Source organism: Lampetra planeri, chromosome 8 (assembly GCF_965212315.1).
Source record: "Lampetra planeri chromosome 8, kcLamPlan1.2.h2, whole genome shotgun sequence".
In the NCBI taxonomy this organism is placed as follows: Eukaryota; Metazoa; Chordata; class Hyperoartia; order Petromyzontiformes; family Petromyzontidae; genus Lampetra; species Lampetra planeri.
In genome coordinates this window covers 9,173,110-9,189,004 of record NC_136114.1, presented here as the reverse complement: position 1 = coordinate 9,189,004, position 15,895 = coordinate 9,173,110, and the positions used below count along the sequence as shown (strand labels likewise).

At 43.1% G+C, this 15,895-nt stretch overlaps 1 protein-coding gene across 5 annotated transcripts in view; it reads left to right on the top strand.

Moving 5' to 3' along the window:
• Nucleotides 1–15,895, top strand: part of BORCS5 (BLOC-1 related complex subunit 5) — a 36,150-nt gene that overhangs the window by 1,442 nt on the left and 18,813 nt on the right. For all 5 annotated transcript variants that reach the window (XM_078596916.1, XM_078596918.1, XM_078596917.1 and 2 more), the window contains exons 2-4: nt 422–536; nt 2,862–3,011; nt 4,848–5,014. In XM_078596916.1, coding sequence (XP_078453042.1) covers nt 464–536; nt 2,862–3,011; nt 4,848–5,014 — 390 coding nt within the window. In that variant the 5' untranslated portion in view covers nt 422–463. The remainder of the gene's footprint in view (nt 1–421; nt 537–2,861; nt 3,012–4,847; nt 5,015–15,895) is intronic.

The window sequence follows — 15,895 nt, the reverse complement described above, 5'->3', positions numbered from 1 at the left end:
CATTGCCCCAGATTGCTCTCGCACAATCTCAATGGTGGGCAGCTGGTAAATTTACTTATGTACACTGAGAACCGGAGGAGTGGTGGCATGGTGGTTATAAAACTGGTGACCCGCATTCAATTCCTGGTCAGAGCTATAATTAATTTCCTGCGAGTGATATTTGAATCGGTCCTGACATTCACCCTCCTTTACGAACCTGCACTGACCAGCATGGTGATGTATGTTCAAACATCGCACGACAAACACGACCTGGAGAGAGATCTTCTGCAGTGACTTGTCAAAGGGAGGAAAATTATTATATTGTGTGAAACTACTTTATAGGCTAATCACGGCTGGAATTTAGAACAGGGTCGGCGTCAATCAGACTTATTAAAATCCATCAACTCCAAGCTTTTGTGTCGTTTTTGCGTTGTATTCACAGGGACTTGTCGCGGCTGAGCTCATCTCGTCACGTGGCCAGGCAATGGGGGCTGAGCAAAGCACCGCCGAGGAGGGCAAGGAGGGCAGCCTTGAGGCAGCGAGACATCCCGCCCAGGGTGAGACCACCGCTCGTGGCCCCCCACGGACTATATCCACCCCTTTGAAGGGTTTGCCGGAGGTGGAGCAGTACTGTTTGGCCGTATCGGATGGTGGAGGGATAGTTATGACACATTTATAAATAACGCGATCTGACCCAAAAGCCTTTATTATGAATAATATTGGTTGCGAAAGCCTACGTGTTAAATTGAGTAGTGCCGTGGTTTGCACGTGGCACGATAAATCTGGCTACCTGGGTTTTATTCCTGGCCACGGCTAACATCAGTGGCAAGTGATGTAGAACTGTTCCCCAAGCTGCCCCCTTCATCCCGCACTGACCAGCGTGCTCAAGTATGGTCAAATAACCCCCTTGACTGACACGGCATGGGGTGCCTTGAACCAGCAGTAGATTGACAAAGGTCTTTAGAAAGTGTGTCACCCGGGCAGACTGCTTATGCATAGCTGCCACAGTTCCATATAGCAGCTTTCAATTAATATCTGCAATGAGTAACACGTTATAAAACAAGTTTAGCAATTTCCTTTGTTTTATAAGTGTATGCTCTACTTTGGGGTGATTGTGCTATTGTGATGTCAGCCATTGTCTCTGCCCCATCCCATGGTCTACAAACCCATATACCACATCTGCTGTTGTACAAAACTAACAGTTTGTCTTCAATGTTAGACCAATACCAATACAGACCATAAAGGCACAATAACAGTATGGTTTACATACAGTCTTACAATTATTCCACCCCTTGTACTCGTCACTCGTGAAAGGGAAGTAATTGATTAGTTATTATAGATTCAGGGTTCTGGCCAGCTTTAGTTAGCGCATTGGGTTGCAATCCAGAGATTGCCGGTTCGTTCTTCCAGTACAGGCATTTTGGAATGACTCGCGCTTTGTATTTAGACCTTTTATTGACATACGCGAGGTAATTTTCGGAATGACGTCATCCGCAACGTGACATATGCCACCCTAGCCTGGCACCGCGGCCCAAAGACGTTGCCAGCAGGCAGTGCGATACGATTGCGCGTGTGCTTCACTGTACAGCATTTCGCCACGCGTACGCCATCATCCTTCCCTTTGTCTCGCGTCTCTCGCGATCGTACGCTGTAAAATGTACTTGTGTTGCGTTCACCGCTTTTGTTTCACCCTTCCACCATGTCAGGAAAGCATCCTTATTCTATTAGAAGTATATTAGCATTTACATGATTTTCCTTTTAATTAAAAGTATTATATTGCGTGAATATGTATTGATTTAGGCTTGGATAATATAGGCGATTATGCTTGCGAGTGTGAGTGAAATCCCCTAACCCCCCTCCTTTATCATTATTTCTTATGGGAAAATTGCTTTTGACATACGTGATTTTGAGTTACGCGCGCTCTTCCAGGAACGCATCTGTCATGTATGTCAAGGAGTGCCTGTACAGCAGGTGACCTCAAGGTGCACATAGCCTGGCACAAGCGTCATGGTGACGTCACCGCCACTTCGTGGCGAATGGCAATTGTTGTTGTGCAGCAGGTAACACAATGGCCATGTTTCTTGAATGCCACCGGCCTCTGTCAGCCGAGCTGGGTGTGAGATACGCCACAGCCCATCGCAACTTGTGTGTGGCGGGGTACATTTTGGATAATCCCACCTCTTCCAAGATGTTTGTGCGGTATTGGAAGAGGAGGCCAAAATATCCTTTTGAGGGAGTCTCCTAGAGAAGCGTTTTTCAATCTTGTTTTGGCTTCTTGTGCCCCTTGTGCCCCTTGTTGAATTTTGTTTCAACCGAATGCCCCCTTGCCTGACTCAACATGGTTCTGAGAAATAAGTGTATGAATAATGAACATCAATATTTCACCTATTGTCCATTTTGTGAGGTATCCTCACTAGTAATTGCAAGCGAGTAAAAAAAAATTCCAATTGATGTTCTGCATGCATGACGTAATTTGTTTGAGCTCGCTGGTTACTCTCAGAAACCACATTGTTTACAATCAGTGAGTTTAGAAAGGTCTTTTGTATCGTTCAAGGTTACCACGCAGATTTACATTTTATCGTAGTTATTTTATATTGACAGATTCATACATGATTATTCACCAATGACACTCATGTATGATATAATTTCACACATTTATAAATCACCTCACGTATCCCCTGGGACATTTCCACGTACCCCGAGAGGTCCGCGTACTCCTGGTTGAGAACCACTGCTCTAGATCTTCATCTCGGGAAGCCACTTCCAACAGCAGTGATGTGAGCGAGCGATTGCGTGGCTGCACCTTTAACTTTGTACCTTTACCAGGGGCGCCTCTGAGGATTAAACGTACGTTTCTGCTCTTCTGGCTGTTACGGCGGTAGTGCTGTCGGGTGCTCGTCCAAAGGAGAGGGCCACCATGGAGGACATTGTGGTGGTGGCACCGGGCGTTCAGACCTCCCCCCGTGACCCCTGGAGTGACCCCGAGCTCCTCAAGCTCCAGGAGATTCCACGCTTCTTTCCTCTGCTGCGGGGTGAGGCTGCCCGGAATGCACACATTGTTTTGTTTTGACATAAAGTGCTAAAATAGCAGCTTAAATTTAAGGGTGTTCTTGTATTTAAATGTACGCATACTACATCGTTTGAAGAAAACCCCGAAAATATGTGTGTGGCATGTAATTTAGATATTTTTATTCATGTTAATTGATCTCGGAGATTTTTTGTATTTTACAATCTGTTTGAACCATCGCCTTCCCAGTAATTTTGATTTGAAAATCTTCTTAATTTTTAGATGTTTAGAAACTAAGCTTTTATCAATGTCAAGATAAATAAATTCGGTCATTAACGGACAAATGTATTGCTGAAAACAAAAGTATAGCGATTCTATTCTCGCTATGGCTAATAGCCTTATCGCCACATTGTGAAAAGATGGCAAATCGGATTTTATTCTCCACTTTTTTGGACAAACATGAAATGGCATGCATTATTTTTCTGCACTAAGCTGAAATATTCACTGTTAAGCATATCTTTCCTGACACTCTGTAAAGGTTTAGCCTTGAAGATTTAAAATGTCATGTGTAATCCGAGCTTTTGTTGTGTGCGGTCACATTGCTGCTGATTAGAAAAAAACAAAGAAAAAAACTAAATATTTGGAAAATGTACTAGATAAAAAACGACACTAATAATTAATGCAGTTACATTCATAAATGGTTTATATTCATGGCTCTTATTTTCTAAAATATATGTTGCATTTGTTTCCATGGAAATAGATTGTATTTAATTTTGGGTCTCATGTGAAGCTGCCACCAATTTCCTGCAGATGGCACAGACACCGCCTTAGTCCAATAAAAGCCATGCTAGGGCTGCATTGAAATTCATAAAGAGTGTAAATTGAATTCACTCCTTAATGTTACACATCTTTTAAAAAACAATGTAAGCTCATGGTGACAAAATTGTGAAGATGCAACTGTTGCATTGCAGGTCTTTGTTTTACACTGAGTGTATGCATGCATTTTAAATCTGTCATTACACCTGTGCAGAATCAATGTCGCGCACTCGGTGGGTCTCACAGAGGCCCTGTGTGTGCCGGGAGTGTGATACGTCAGGAGACTTTGCAGTTCTCACTGCTGCAGATTTTGGCGCCGGGGTTTTGGAGACACACCCAGCCTATTGCCGCTGTACCTCATCCTCTACAGATTCCAGACAGCCTCGTGCAGTTAATTTGAAATCACCGTCACATTGCCACTGCCGTGAGATGCTTTACTTCTGTTTGTGTGCATGCGTACGCATGTGCGGGTGTGTGTACTTAAAGTCTCTGAGTAAGTATGGTTGTTTAATATATGATTATTCACGCGAAGCAAGGTGCCGGTGATGGACCTTTAGCCGGACTGTTTTTGCGCTTAAATGTACGTCTTCCATACCCTGTGTGTGACCGTGGTAATGGAGTTCTATATTTGGAATCTGTTTTTGTAAGTGCTAAGGCTTAGGTGGATGCACTGTGTTCTATGTATTTGCAGTGAATGTTGACAGCAACATCTCCTTGTATATATGGGGAAAAACGAAGTATAATTATTTTAAAATATATCGTGCATTTATAACATTTAATAATAACAGTGTGATAATATTTAACAAAATAACATGCCTTGAACTTACCGTTCCTTTCGCCATCGACTTATTATTATTATTATTATTCTTTGTGGCTTGACAAAACGAATCGGATTCTAAAGTGGCGAGCAGTGTTGCTTTCGGCGGTAGCTTTGAGCCAACTGTGACTGCCAGTGTTTGCTGCCTGTGACGATTGTCCGGTGGCCAGGGGACGTGAGAGTGTGTAGTGGGAAACCAGCGATGTCTGTGCTATCCATGTGCTGCAGGTCTTGGACCCGGCGAGGCGGTGGCCGGAGGGGCGGCGGGTGTGCGTCTGGAGCGCATGGACTCACGCCGCGTGCTGCAATTGTGTCTGCGCTACCAGGAGCACCTCCAGCAGTGCGCCGAGGCGGTAGCCTTTGACCAGAACATGCTCACGCAGCGTATAAAGGAGGTGAGCGCAAAGTCTTTTATTCAATCAGGTTGGCAGCTGACCAGGATTGTGTCGTTGCTTTGGCAAGAGGGTTTTGGCTAGCTGCAGTTACGTAGGAGATTTCTTTTTGATGATTTAATTGCGGTTGTACATGAGTCGTGACAGCGTGCAGTGGCCTGCTTTTGCAACAGATAATCCCAGGGTCTTTAATATCTACTTTGCAACTCGCATGGATCTTTGCTAACCGCCTATGGCGTTACCACAGAGTCATATGAATCGAATGACCAAAGCTGTGCAGTAAAATGTATTAGTAGTTAATCAGTACATCCACCAGCAGCTGTCACTACATATAAGGAATGTCACAAAATTCTAATGGAGTTTTTCTTCTATTCTTCTTCAAGTGACACTCTTTCACATTGCAGCCAGATGAGCTATCTGTTCTTTTTTTCTCTGTGCCTGCACATTAGCCATATTGGGCTAGTCTTTCCAGAACTGAATTAAATTCGTTCTAAGTGGGTCGTCCTTTATATTTATGATCAGCACGGATTGAGATGTTACCCTGGCCTACTTTTTAAAGAAGCTGCAGACAATTTCACAATCAGAGAGCTCGTTTGTGCATCCGTCACCTCCATTACCTGGAGTCGCATTATCGGCAGGACAAAAATAAGACTATTGTACAAATAAATCAATAGCAATGATTCCTGTACTAAACCTTATTTCATTATTAGCCAGTTTTGTTTAGAATAGTTGAATATTGTGTGCTCTTGTGTTGTAATGAAATATCAATGCTGCCTTTAATTGCAATGTTATTTACCTTGTGGATAGACTGGTGATGAGGAAAGTCGCCGATTTAAAATGCATGCACAGTCCGCTGCTGCTACCGCTGCCGCCACTGTAAGTGGCCTATGAATAGGCTATCAAACATGCAAAAGAAGCTGTGAATAAACAGCATGAAAACAATATATGAATGCTCAAGCACACGTTTGCCGAGGTCGGTTTAGATGCAGAAATAAAAAAAAAACCCTCAATGTTCCATGAATAAGTGGGGAAATCAAGGACCAGAGTACTTCTGCAGGTGCAGCTGGTCGCTGTTGAACATTTATGTCCAGCCTCTCCAGCTTTTCTGCCGCCAAAATGTTGTTCTTTTCAGCAACACGTGTTTGTTTCTGCGGGCCCCCAGGCGCACGAGTGTGAAACATAGTATTGTGTTGTGTAGTTTGTTTTATTTTCATCCACTGGGAGTCGTTGCATTGTGCTTGGCCATCATTCTCAGAATGAATTAATACCTTGGGCACCCAGAGAACAGACGGCTATTTGACTTGAGCCGATTGAGAGTCTCTGGGCGTAATGGCCGGTGCACAACATTGTAGTCGTGTTGGAACAGCTGGTTTATTGTTTATATTTTTTCCTTCTTGGTGAGTGGTAACAAAGAAATGCGGGTGTGTGCACGCGAGTGCCGTGTTTGTGTGCGAGTGCATTACGCTTCTGTGTACATTTTCTAGTTGTGCTCTCCGATGTGTGCTTCGGAAACTCCTGAAAAAGTTCCCAGTACTCGGAGCGAAATATCAAACACAATGCAAATCAAGACGTGGTACTTGCTGAAAACACATATTGGAGAGCTGGGAGTATTGATCTTTTTGGTGGGCTTCGTGAAGCGTACTGTTGCTTGCAGCAGGAGGATCCCATAGATGAAAGGGTGGGAAACAGCCTCGTGTTAAAGGGGATGGCGCTGTAGGTGCTGATGCATTGTGAATTGTCTTTACTGATAATGTAGTAATTAATTAAAACGTACAACAATGACTTGGCTGAGTGGCTCGGTGGTCAGAGCGCTAAGCTAACCTTGCTGACAATCGCAGTTCATAGGTGTTTGTGATAAAGCCAGATTTCCATTTAAAGCTTTCGTGACTGCAGGGATTCATCTTCTTGGTTCTTTCCGTAAAGTCACGTAGAAGGGAAATAATAAAATAATAAAAATAAAACATAATAAAACATAATAAAATAAAATTCTCACGACGTTTCGGCCACAATGCAAGCAGCCGTCCTCAGGTGAAGAACAGGGCTGTCGGATTCTTAAGTGATTCTTAAGTGTATTTGGTTGATGGTCTCAGCCAGGTAAGCAATTAACTACACACACAAAAAACCTATCAGATTCTGTTATTTTCCTTAATTTGGCAAAATTCCAATGGCGAATAAAAAAATATGTTTGACTGCTTTTTGATGAACATTTCTCTGGAGCATGGAGTAAGGATAAATATTTCTCCTGTAGTGGGACATGTGGGAAATGGCAGCACCCATCATCATCATCATCATCGCAATCCATTGACAGATATCCCGTTGGTGTCCACTGCATGTTTCGTCATTTGTTTCCACTTTCCTCTGTTTTGTGTCAGTATGCTCAAGTAGTGCCACATCTTTCTGGCACCAATCGCTTCGTCAAGCCATTCTCTGGTTCCTTTCATGTTTCCGAACGACAGACTTTTAATTTTCCCGTTGGTGTCCATCCTTCGAATTACTGCCTACTGCAGGTCCTATTCCATGTGTAACTTTTTTTCTTACTTCAACATTGGTCCGCCTTGGGGGTCCACAATCCAGTGGATTTCTGAGGCAGTCCCAAGCCTGGATTAAAAAAAAAAGGAGGGCGGTCGGGCGAAAGGATGCCAATACTTCGTCCGAGAAGGAAAAAGACGAAAGGAATCCAAGCCAGCACCCCCTAGTGTGGGTTAAAGAGGTCACTTGAAGGGATCTCATTCGTAGTTCTGTGATTTCTCCTTCTCCGGGCTGAACTCTTAGAGTTCGGAATTGGATGCTTTATCTTATGACAAGATGTCGAAAGCACAATTGGAATAAAATTCTGGGATTAATGAGGTAAAATAATGTATCTAGGTACAAGATTCATTGAAGCCAAATGCATTAGAACTACATCATGCAGGAATTAACCTTATTTAACACATTTTTATTTGTACAAGTTTTCATTGCAAAATCAATTGGTTAATGTCAGGATAAAAGCGGATAACGGTTTGAGTGACTGCGCATGAGAAGGCACTTTCCGTGGTGTGAAGCGATTGTAGTACCTCGGGGAAACGACCCGAGCTTATGGAAGCAATGATTTCATGAATCTCACCTTGCCCCTTACCAAGTGGCTGGAGGCTGTGCCACTGAGAGGCCTATTGTGCACTCTTTTCAGGTGCCATTGAAGTTCATAATCTTAAATTTCGATTTAAAGCTTTCGTGACTGCAGGGATTCATCTTCTTGGTTCTTTCGGTAAAGTCACGTAGAAGGGAAATAATAAAAAATACAACTTAATAAAATACAATTCTCACGACGTTTCGGCCACAACGCAAGCAGCCATCCTCAGGTGAAGAACAGGTCTGTCGGAAAGACGCTGTCTTCACCTGAGGACGGTTGCTTGCGTTGTGGCTGTCTTTCCGACAGACCTGTTCTTCACCTGAGGACGGCTGCTTGCGTTGTGGCCGAAACGTCGTGAGAATTGTATTTTATTATGTTTTATTTTTATTATTTTATTATTTCCCTTCTACGTGACTTCACCGAAAGAACCAAGAAGGGTTCATAATCTTGTTAAATTAAACCAAAAATGTCATATGTGACACTGATATTTTAAGCAGTGTTAAATTAAAGAATGTTTTGACTGCTGGCAAGGTTGGTAATCATGTTTGTTACCACGGAGCCAGATGGTACAGTGCATAATTAAAAAATAATTTTACCAGCTTGGGCCCACTGAGCTATGTAGCTTCTTTTCAGAAGCGGCCTGGCCACAAATGATAGCTCAGTGAAGTGGCTTAGCATATGGACATTTTATCAGCCAAATTCTATAACCTTTTGATTTCCTCTGCCTCTCAGTAATGTGTTTGTAACTTGTCAGGGCTACTTGTGTAAAGTGGCTGTTAAAGACCGTCTGAAATAATTGTTTGTGTTATGGGCATTTTTTACAATAGAAACATCTTTGCAAAGACTTATGTTGATACAGTAAAACGTCGTTATTTTGGTATTTGATCATTTGTAATTGTGGATAATTCGGCACAGCTGCGCTTTTGGCATATATGCAGTATTAGTAAGTCGCTATGAGCCGAATTGCCGTACCGAATGGTTCAATTTCGGCATACACGTGGAGCGACGTCGCGCACCACGATCAAAACAATGACTCAGTCATGTGGCGGTGTGCGTGGTGAGGGTGGCGAGCGTGGTGAGCGTGGTGAGAGTGGTGAGTGTGGTGAGCGTGGTGAGCGTGGTGAGCGTGGCGAGCGTGGTGAGCGTCAGTGCAGACCCGTCGCTTTGGACTTCACCTTGTTTGTGCACTCTGTGCAAGCCAACCCTCTCAGAAATGTCGTCTACACCTACATCGAGAAGTGATAGAAAGGGACTGAAGTATTATACATCCCTTAGTCTGCGAGACAAATCCAAAGTTTTGGATAGAATTGATGCCGGTTTGTCAACGCGTGAGGTGTGTGAAGAGTTTGGAAACATTTTTTTGGGGAATTTTCTTTATTGTGGTAGGAGGTACTGGGGAGTACCGTTGTACATAATTCAGTATATTGGATAATTCGGCAAGGACAGAGCCCCATATGTGTCGAATTAACAAGGGTTGACTGGATAGATGTTATTCCCCTTTGGGGCAATACGTATATACGAAATTAAATGATATGTAATATATCAGTGAATCCATCCAGCATAAATCAATTCTAAACAAATGTATAGTGACTCTTCCTATGCGTTTTAAGCATGTGCTAGTTGTTGTTGGGAAAGCAGAGTCCAAGGAATTACTTTTGACTTGCGTCGATGGCTTCCTACTGACATTGTGCAAATTGACTGCCTCATAAACGTTTTATAATTTCAACAGAATGTTAATTTGGAAACTTTTACACTTGGCCGAGTGCATAACTGGATGTGTACACACATCAGGAGGTGGAGTTATGTCCATGTTCCGTCCAACAAAGTGCTCCCATTGCGGATTAGAAGTCTTGCAACACATCCTGTCGAACAAACGATTATGCACAATTGTATACAAATGTGTAACCATTTCCTGATAAATCTAAGCTAAAAGACTGTCTGTGGAACATATTGGAACTGAGCAAAGGTATAATTCATCCATTAAAATCATATGTGAAACCTATACACTTGTGCAGAATGTAACATTGATGTGCTCGCATGTATTTGCCTAATGATAAATATGATTGTAAATGATACATGCAAGACGCTTGCATATCTCCTTCTGCCACGACATTTATTTGTCCATTGACGCCTATGTGCTATCGTGCATTGATGGCTACAACGCCCGGTTTGTAGGATGTTAAAATTATTATTTGTATTCACTGATCATTTCCTTATTTTATAATGCATTTGGACCGGCGTGGGCGTTAGGGGGTCTAAGCAGGGCCAAACACTGAAAATTAATTAGCTGCACGAACAATATAATTGGAAACCCAGAGCAATTACATCGCAGGCTGGGATTATATGACATCTGCCACGGTGGCTGCTGTGGTGACCCGCGCGTCACCTCTGCATTTATGGAGCGATGCGCTTGAGCCCATGAGCGTGTGGGGAAAATGAGACGTGTCGTCATTGTTGTCGTCGTCATCATTATCGTCGTAATCGTGACCATCGAACCAGGCAATTCGGTGTCACAACATTGGTTATATTGGAATGTGTAATACTCTCATGCGAGCATACGTTGTGTTCCAGTAAGTTGTCAAGAAATTGGCGTTGTAGCCAGCCTGTGTTGACCTCAAGGCTATATCCTCATATCCACAGAAAAACCTTGGGTTCAGTGATAATCATGTCATCAAAGTTATTTCATGTTTATAACTTGTAAACTTACCGACGGCAGTCACAGACTTGATTATCGGCACACCCTTGATGCCGTAATGAAACATTTTGGCAAGCGAGAAGCTGACCATGAATCATTATTTTTTAAATATAATTTATTCCCTTGCTTGGTTTGCGTTATGCAGCGATGCGTGGTCTCGGGTGAGAAAACACATCTTCACATCTGAGAAACATTCCGTCCATCGCACCTCTCTGTCCATCCACCCACCTCTGCTCTTAAGAACCAATGTCACCTACCCACCCCTCTTGCCTCTTCTCCGCCGCCTCTTTCGTCGCCGACCAGCTCAATTAAGCCGTATAATAAATGCGCGTGTACATATGTGTCCTCCAGAGATAACGAGGCATTGGAAGTGCTCATTTATGCTAAGAGCATCTCTTGCTCAGTCTCTTGGTGATGCCTTCATTTCCTGATTGAGCAAATTGAATTTTCCAGAGCCCTGCAGGGATTGCTAAGGGAACAGAACGCTTGTTACGACTGTGGCAGACTGTGGTGTATTTTTAGCCACTGGTTCTGTTGTCTATATACGTAATTGAGACAGGATGCAGACCTGCTATTACGCTGTCCGCACCACAGATGGCATTAGGAGCGTGGTGAAGGTTCCTCTTGCAACAAAACAACTTTCTCGCATTGCAACTTGAATCTAACGCACCACTCACATTAACATCATCCCTGACCTATTCACTGCTGGATGAAGGCCTCCTCAAGCTGCTGACATTCTCCACTAGCTTATGATGCAACAATCCGTCTCACCTGCATACGAGCTGATTTTTTTTCTCACTCTATCTCTGTAGTAAATGTGTTGTTGGGTAGGTTTTCCCATTTTGCTGCCACTCACTAGTCTTAGCCAGTGGCCATTACTTCTAGCGATGTGCCCTGTCCAAACCCTCACTTTTCTCAACGGTTAATACGGTGTCTTTGACTTGCGTATGTTCTTGAATCCACGTGTTCTTTTTCGTGTGTGTCCTTGTATAGTTCCAAGCAGAGACCTCTACTTGCTTCTTTGTGCACTTATATAAGCTTTGGTTGCATTTCTTTTGTCAATGTCCTTGTTTCTCATCTGTTCCATAGTAGATACTGTTCGATCGTAAAAACATTTTTAAGCACAGTGGTAATATTGCTGATAATTTGTAAGTTTAGTTTTCCTAAGGCAGTTTCATTATTTCGATTCCAGATCAGGGTCCGTAACTGTCCAAGGTACAAATACTCTGATGTTTTTTTCAGTTTTGTCCCTCCGCCAAAAACCTAAATTTGTTAAGCAAATTTGTACTTATTTGAGGTGGGTAACTTCGCCCACCCGCAGTGACCAGCATGGTGAAGTATGGTCACGTAGCTTCCCCACAATGGTTTAAAATATACATTTTGGAAAATACATTTTGCCTACACCTACAACTCAATTCTTTGCGCATTGACAAAAAAGTAATTTTATCAACACAATGCCTTGGGAGGTGTCCGTGAAGCAGTTTTGAAAATAACTCCTGCAAGTATGGTGCACGCGTGCATTTTTCTGTTTCGCCTCGCAAGGCGTTAAGGTGAGGCTAAAGGCGCGATCAATGCAGAATGCTGTGGCCGTGTGTTCGTATGGTAACAAGGAATAGTCATTTGCTGCGCTCGAGTGCAAGTCCCCCTCCACCCCCCTTTTTTTCCGTGACGTTTTAATGTGTTCCTCCCCACGTATTGATGATCGCTAATGCACATCGACTTGTTTACCCTTGTTTGCGGTTGTGACAAAGACAACACCTCTCGCGCTAACCATTGAGTCATACCAAGCTAGCGGCAGTCGATGAGCGGCGGCGCATCACGCAGAGCCACCTTGCTCATCATGGGAGAGAATCGTTTAATATGCTGCCTGATAGCCCTGGAAACGTGTTTTTTCTTTACAACAAGGGCCATGAGGTCTGGAGATGGGAATGTTGAGGTCATTTGAAGGGGTTCAGTGAGTGAGACAAGATTTGATCTTTGGAACATACATCGAGTAACTCTGCAGTTGTCCCTAATCGCTGCATCACGGTTCGCGAAACAGAAGTGGGTCAATCTAAATTTTGATTTAAAGCTTTCGTGACTGCAGGGATTCATATTCTTGGTTCTTTCGGTAAAGTCACGTAGAAGGGAAATCATAAAATAATATAAATATAAAACAATATTGTTTTAAATTTATATTATTTTATATTTATATTATTTTATTATTTCCCTTCTACGTGACTTTACCGAAAGAACCAAGAATATGGGTCAATCTAGTTAGTGGTTAAACTATTATCATTTTGTCCCTCTTTAATCGGTTAGTGCAGGGGTCGGCAACCAAAATAACAAGAAGAGCCATTTCTTTCCAATTCGGTACAAAATTCAGTATTTCAAGAGCCGCAATGCATCTGAGTACATACTGTACATACGTACATATTGTCAAGAAGCAGCCCGTAAAGAGCCGCATGCGGCTCCGGAGCCGTAGGTTGCCGACCCCTGGGTTAGTGGGTTTGGTGTTGCTACCTGGGGCCATGTTGTGTACAGCAGACGGCAGTGCACCCCATTGTACTGCATTTTCCACCCACTTTTATGCTCCTCCTCTTGACGTGTGAGTGCCCTCATCCAGCAGTAGATTGACGACGGGGCTGTACATGTGCAATCACACAGTTGATTGTGACGTGATGCGGTTTCTCTTTGATGTACTGCTATGTAAAAATGTATCTTTATCAAGCAGGTATTAACACGACAAAGCTGTATGTTAAACAGCGCAGACGCCATCTCGTTTTATATTTACTAGTGGAGTAAGTCGGTGTGATTAATTGCCCTGTTGGTGTTAAAAGTGGCGTTGCTCATTCGTCCATCCTTGCCCCCTTAAAGCACAAGCCTGCTGTGATGATGAACACCGGTTAATTCAACACTGCTTAAAATATCAGTGTCACATATGACATTCTTTTGTTTAATTTAACAAGATTATGAACCCTTCTTGGTTCTTTCGGTAAAGTCACGTAGAAGGGAAATAATAAAATAATAAAAATAAAACATAATAAAATACAATGCTCACGACGTTTCGGCCACAACGCAAGCAGCCGTCCTCAGGTGAAGAACAGGTCTGTCGGAAAGATCACCAGTGAATGAAACCCACGCCGAGGGGACATCGGTTCGAATTGTGGAAGTAATTGATGCATGGGGGTGCCACGGACGGGCCATGCCGGACATTCAGCGACACGCACTGTTTTGGGTTACAGATCTATCTTGCAGAGACAGAACAATGATTGGAGCATCGAACGAGTTTATTCGTCTATCCTGGCTACCCGTCGCTTCCTTCCTCTGCGTGCGTTCACTCTTCTCTGCCGCATGACCGTTCTGTCCCTTGTGCGTCTATCCCCCGCCCACTCAGTACGGCCGTCTGAAAGTCCCGCTATCCCTTCCCGCTCGCCTTGTCCTTGATGTCAGTGGTCATGAATTACTCATTGTTCCCTGCTGCATGCGGAATTCCCCCGGAAATGCTTCTGGTCGACGTTCTCTTGCTTCCTCTAGCAAACGACCAGGAACTGCTACCAAGGGCTGATTATACATGATTTATGTGGGCTTTGTTTGTGCAGAAAGTGGTGGTTTTAGTTACACGAATACACAGTTCCGCATCTTCAAATGATGTTCATTCACAATCATATACTGTATATGTGTAAATACACACCGGTCTTCTTTGCAAAAATAAGTGATAAAGATCAATGATGGGCCCTCTTAAGATTTTGGTGAATATTACGTCATCAGCCGTGATATATATATTGACTACTGGATAAGTGCCTCTTTCCAAGATGGTTGCTATCTTTTCTGGTCTCGCGATGCAACAAGTCCATTTAACTCCATCACACGAGCCGATTTCTTAACTGCATCTCCACGGTGGACTTCCTTTCCGGTAGTGTTCCCTCCTGTGGCTGACACTCGTAAGGTTCGACCACCGCCCATCATCCCTTTTATGGCGATGTATCCTGCCCAAGCCCACTTACTCTTCTTAACAGTCAAAGCGATGTCTTTACCTTGAGTGTATTCTCGAATCCATGGGTTCAGTGTTATAATCTGTGAGCCACGCTTGACGTGTTTGCCAACGACTGACGATATTTGGTGGCGGGACACGGCTATTAAAACACTCAAGGCGGACTGGAATAAAAAGAATGAAAGAAAATCTATCTTAAAAATGTAAGCAACATACCAACGTGCTTAAAAGTAAGGGTTATAAGCGGTTTATATTATCTGATAGTTAAAGTGAATCAGAAACATGAACGTTGAAACAAAAATGCAACAAAAGCTTTTAAGTGTACGAAAAAGGTTTGGAAAGGTACACGCTGGAAATTATACGCTGGCAGAGTACAGTACCTGACATTCCTTACTGGACATCTGTGAAAAAGAGCTTAATAGCTCAATCGGTTCCTCCAGTCTAAATAAAAAATTAGATTCTGATGTTTTGTCGCCATGAAAAAAGGGGAAAACCTATTATCATATTTTGGTTACTGGCAAAGGAGGTCCCATGATGGAGCTGCTCACTCCGAGCTCTCATTACTCTGATAGTGCATTGTCTTTGTGCTGTACGCCTTTTGGCGTCCTCTGGTCTAACACCGTTTTGAGACTAGGCTCAAAAGAAAGCTGTCTCTGGTGTGGACCAATCAGTTTCAAAGACAATGCATATATTATCAGAGTGTGTTTTTTGTTTGCATTCTGACCACAAGTATTGTGGTTAATGCAGACATGATTCCTTGTAAAAGGTTTAAGTTTGGTGTTTTTACATCTTAACACAGCTGTTTTGTTGCCAGAAAAATGGGGCAAACCTATTATCATAGATTCTGACTCTTTGTTTTATTTGACAGTCAATAAATAGTTGTAAATGATGATGCTGATGTAAACTACTCCATTGCCAAGTACTTTGTTCCTAACCTTTGCATGCACCGTATCACACTCTCCATTGTGCAGTATAGGTGTCGCAAGTGAGCCTTGGCGCATTCCACGTGTCTATGACAGCACATGCAAAAAAAAATTGTTTGGGTAATCGGCCATTTCCATAGAAATTGCTTCACAACTTGAACCTCGTTGCTATTTCACAATCGTA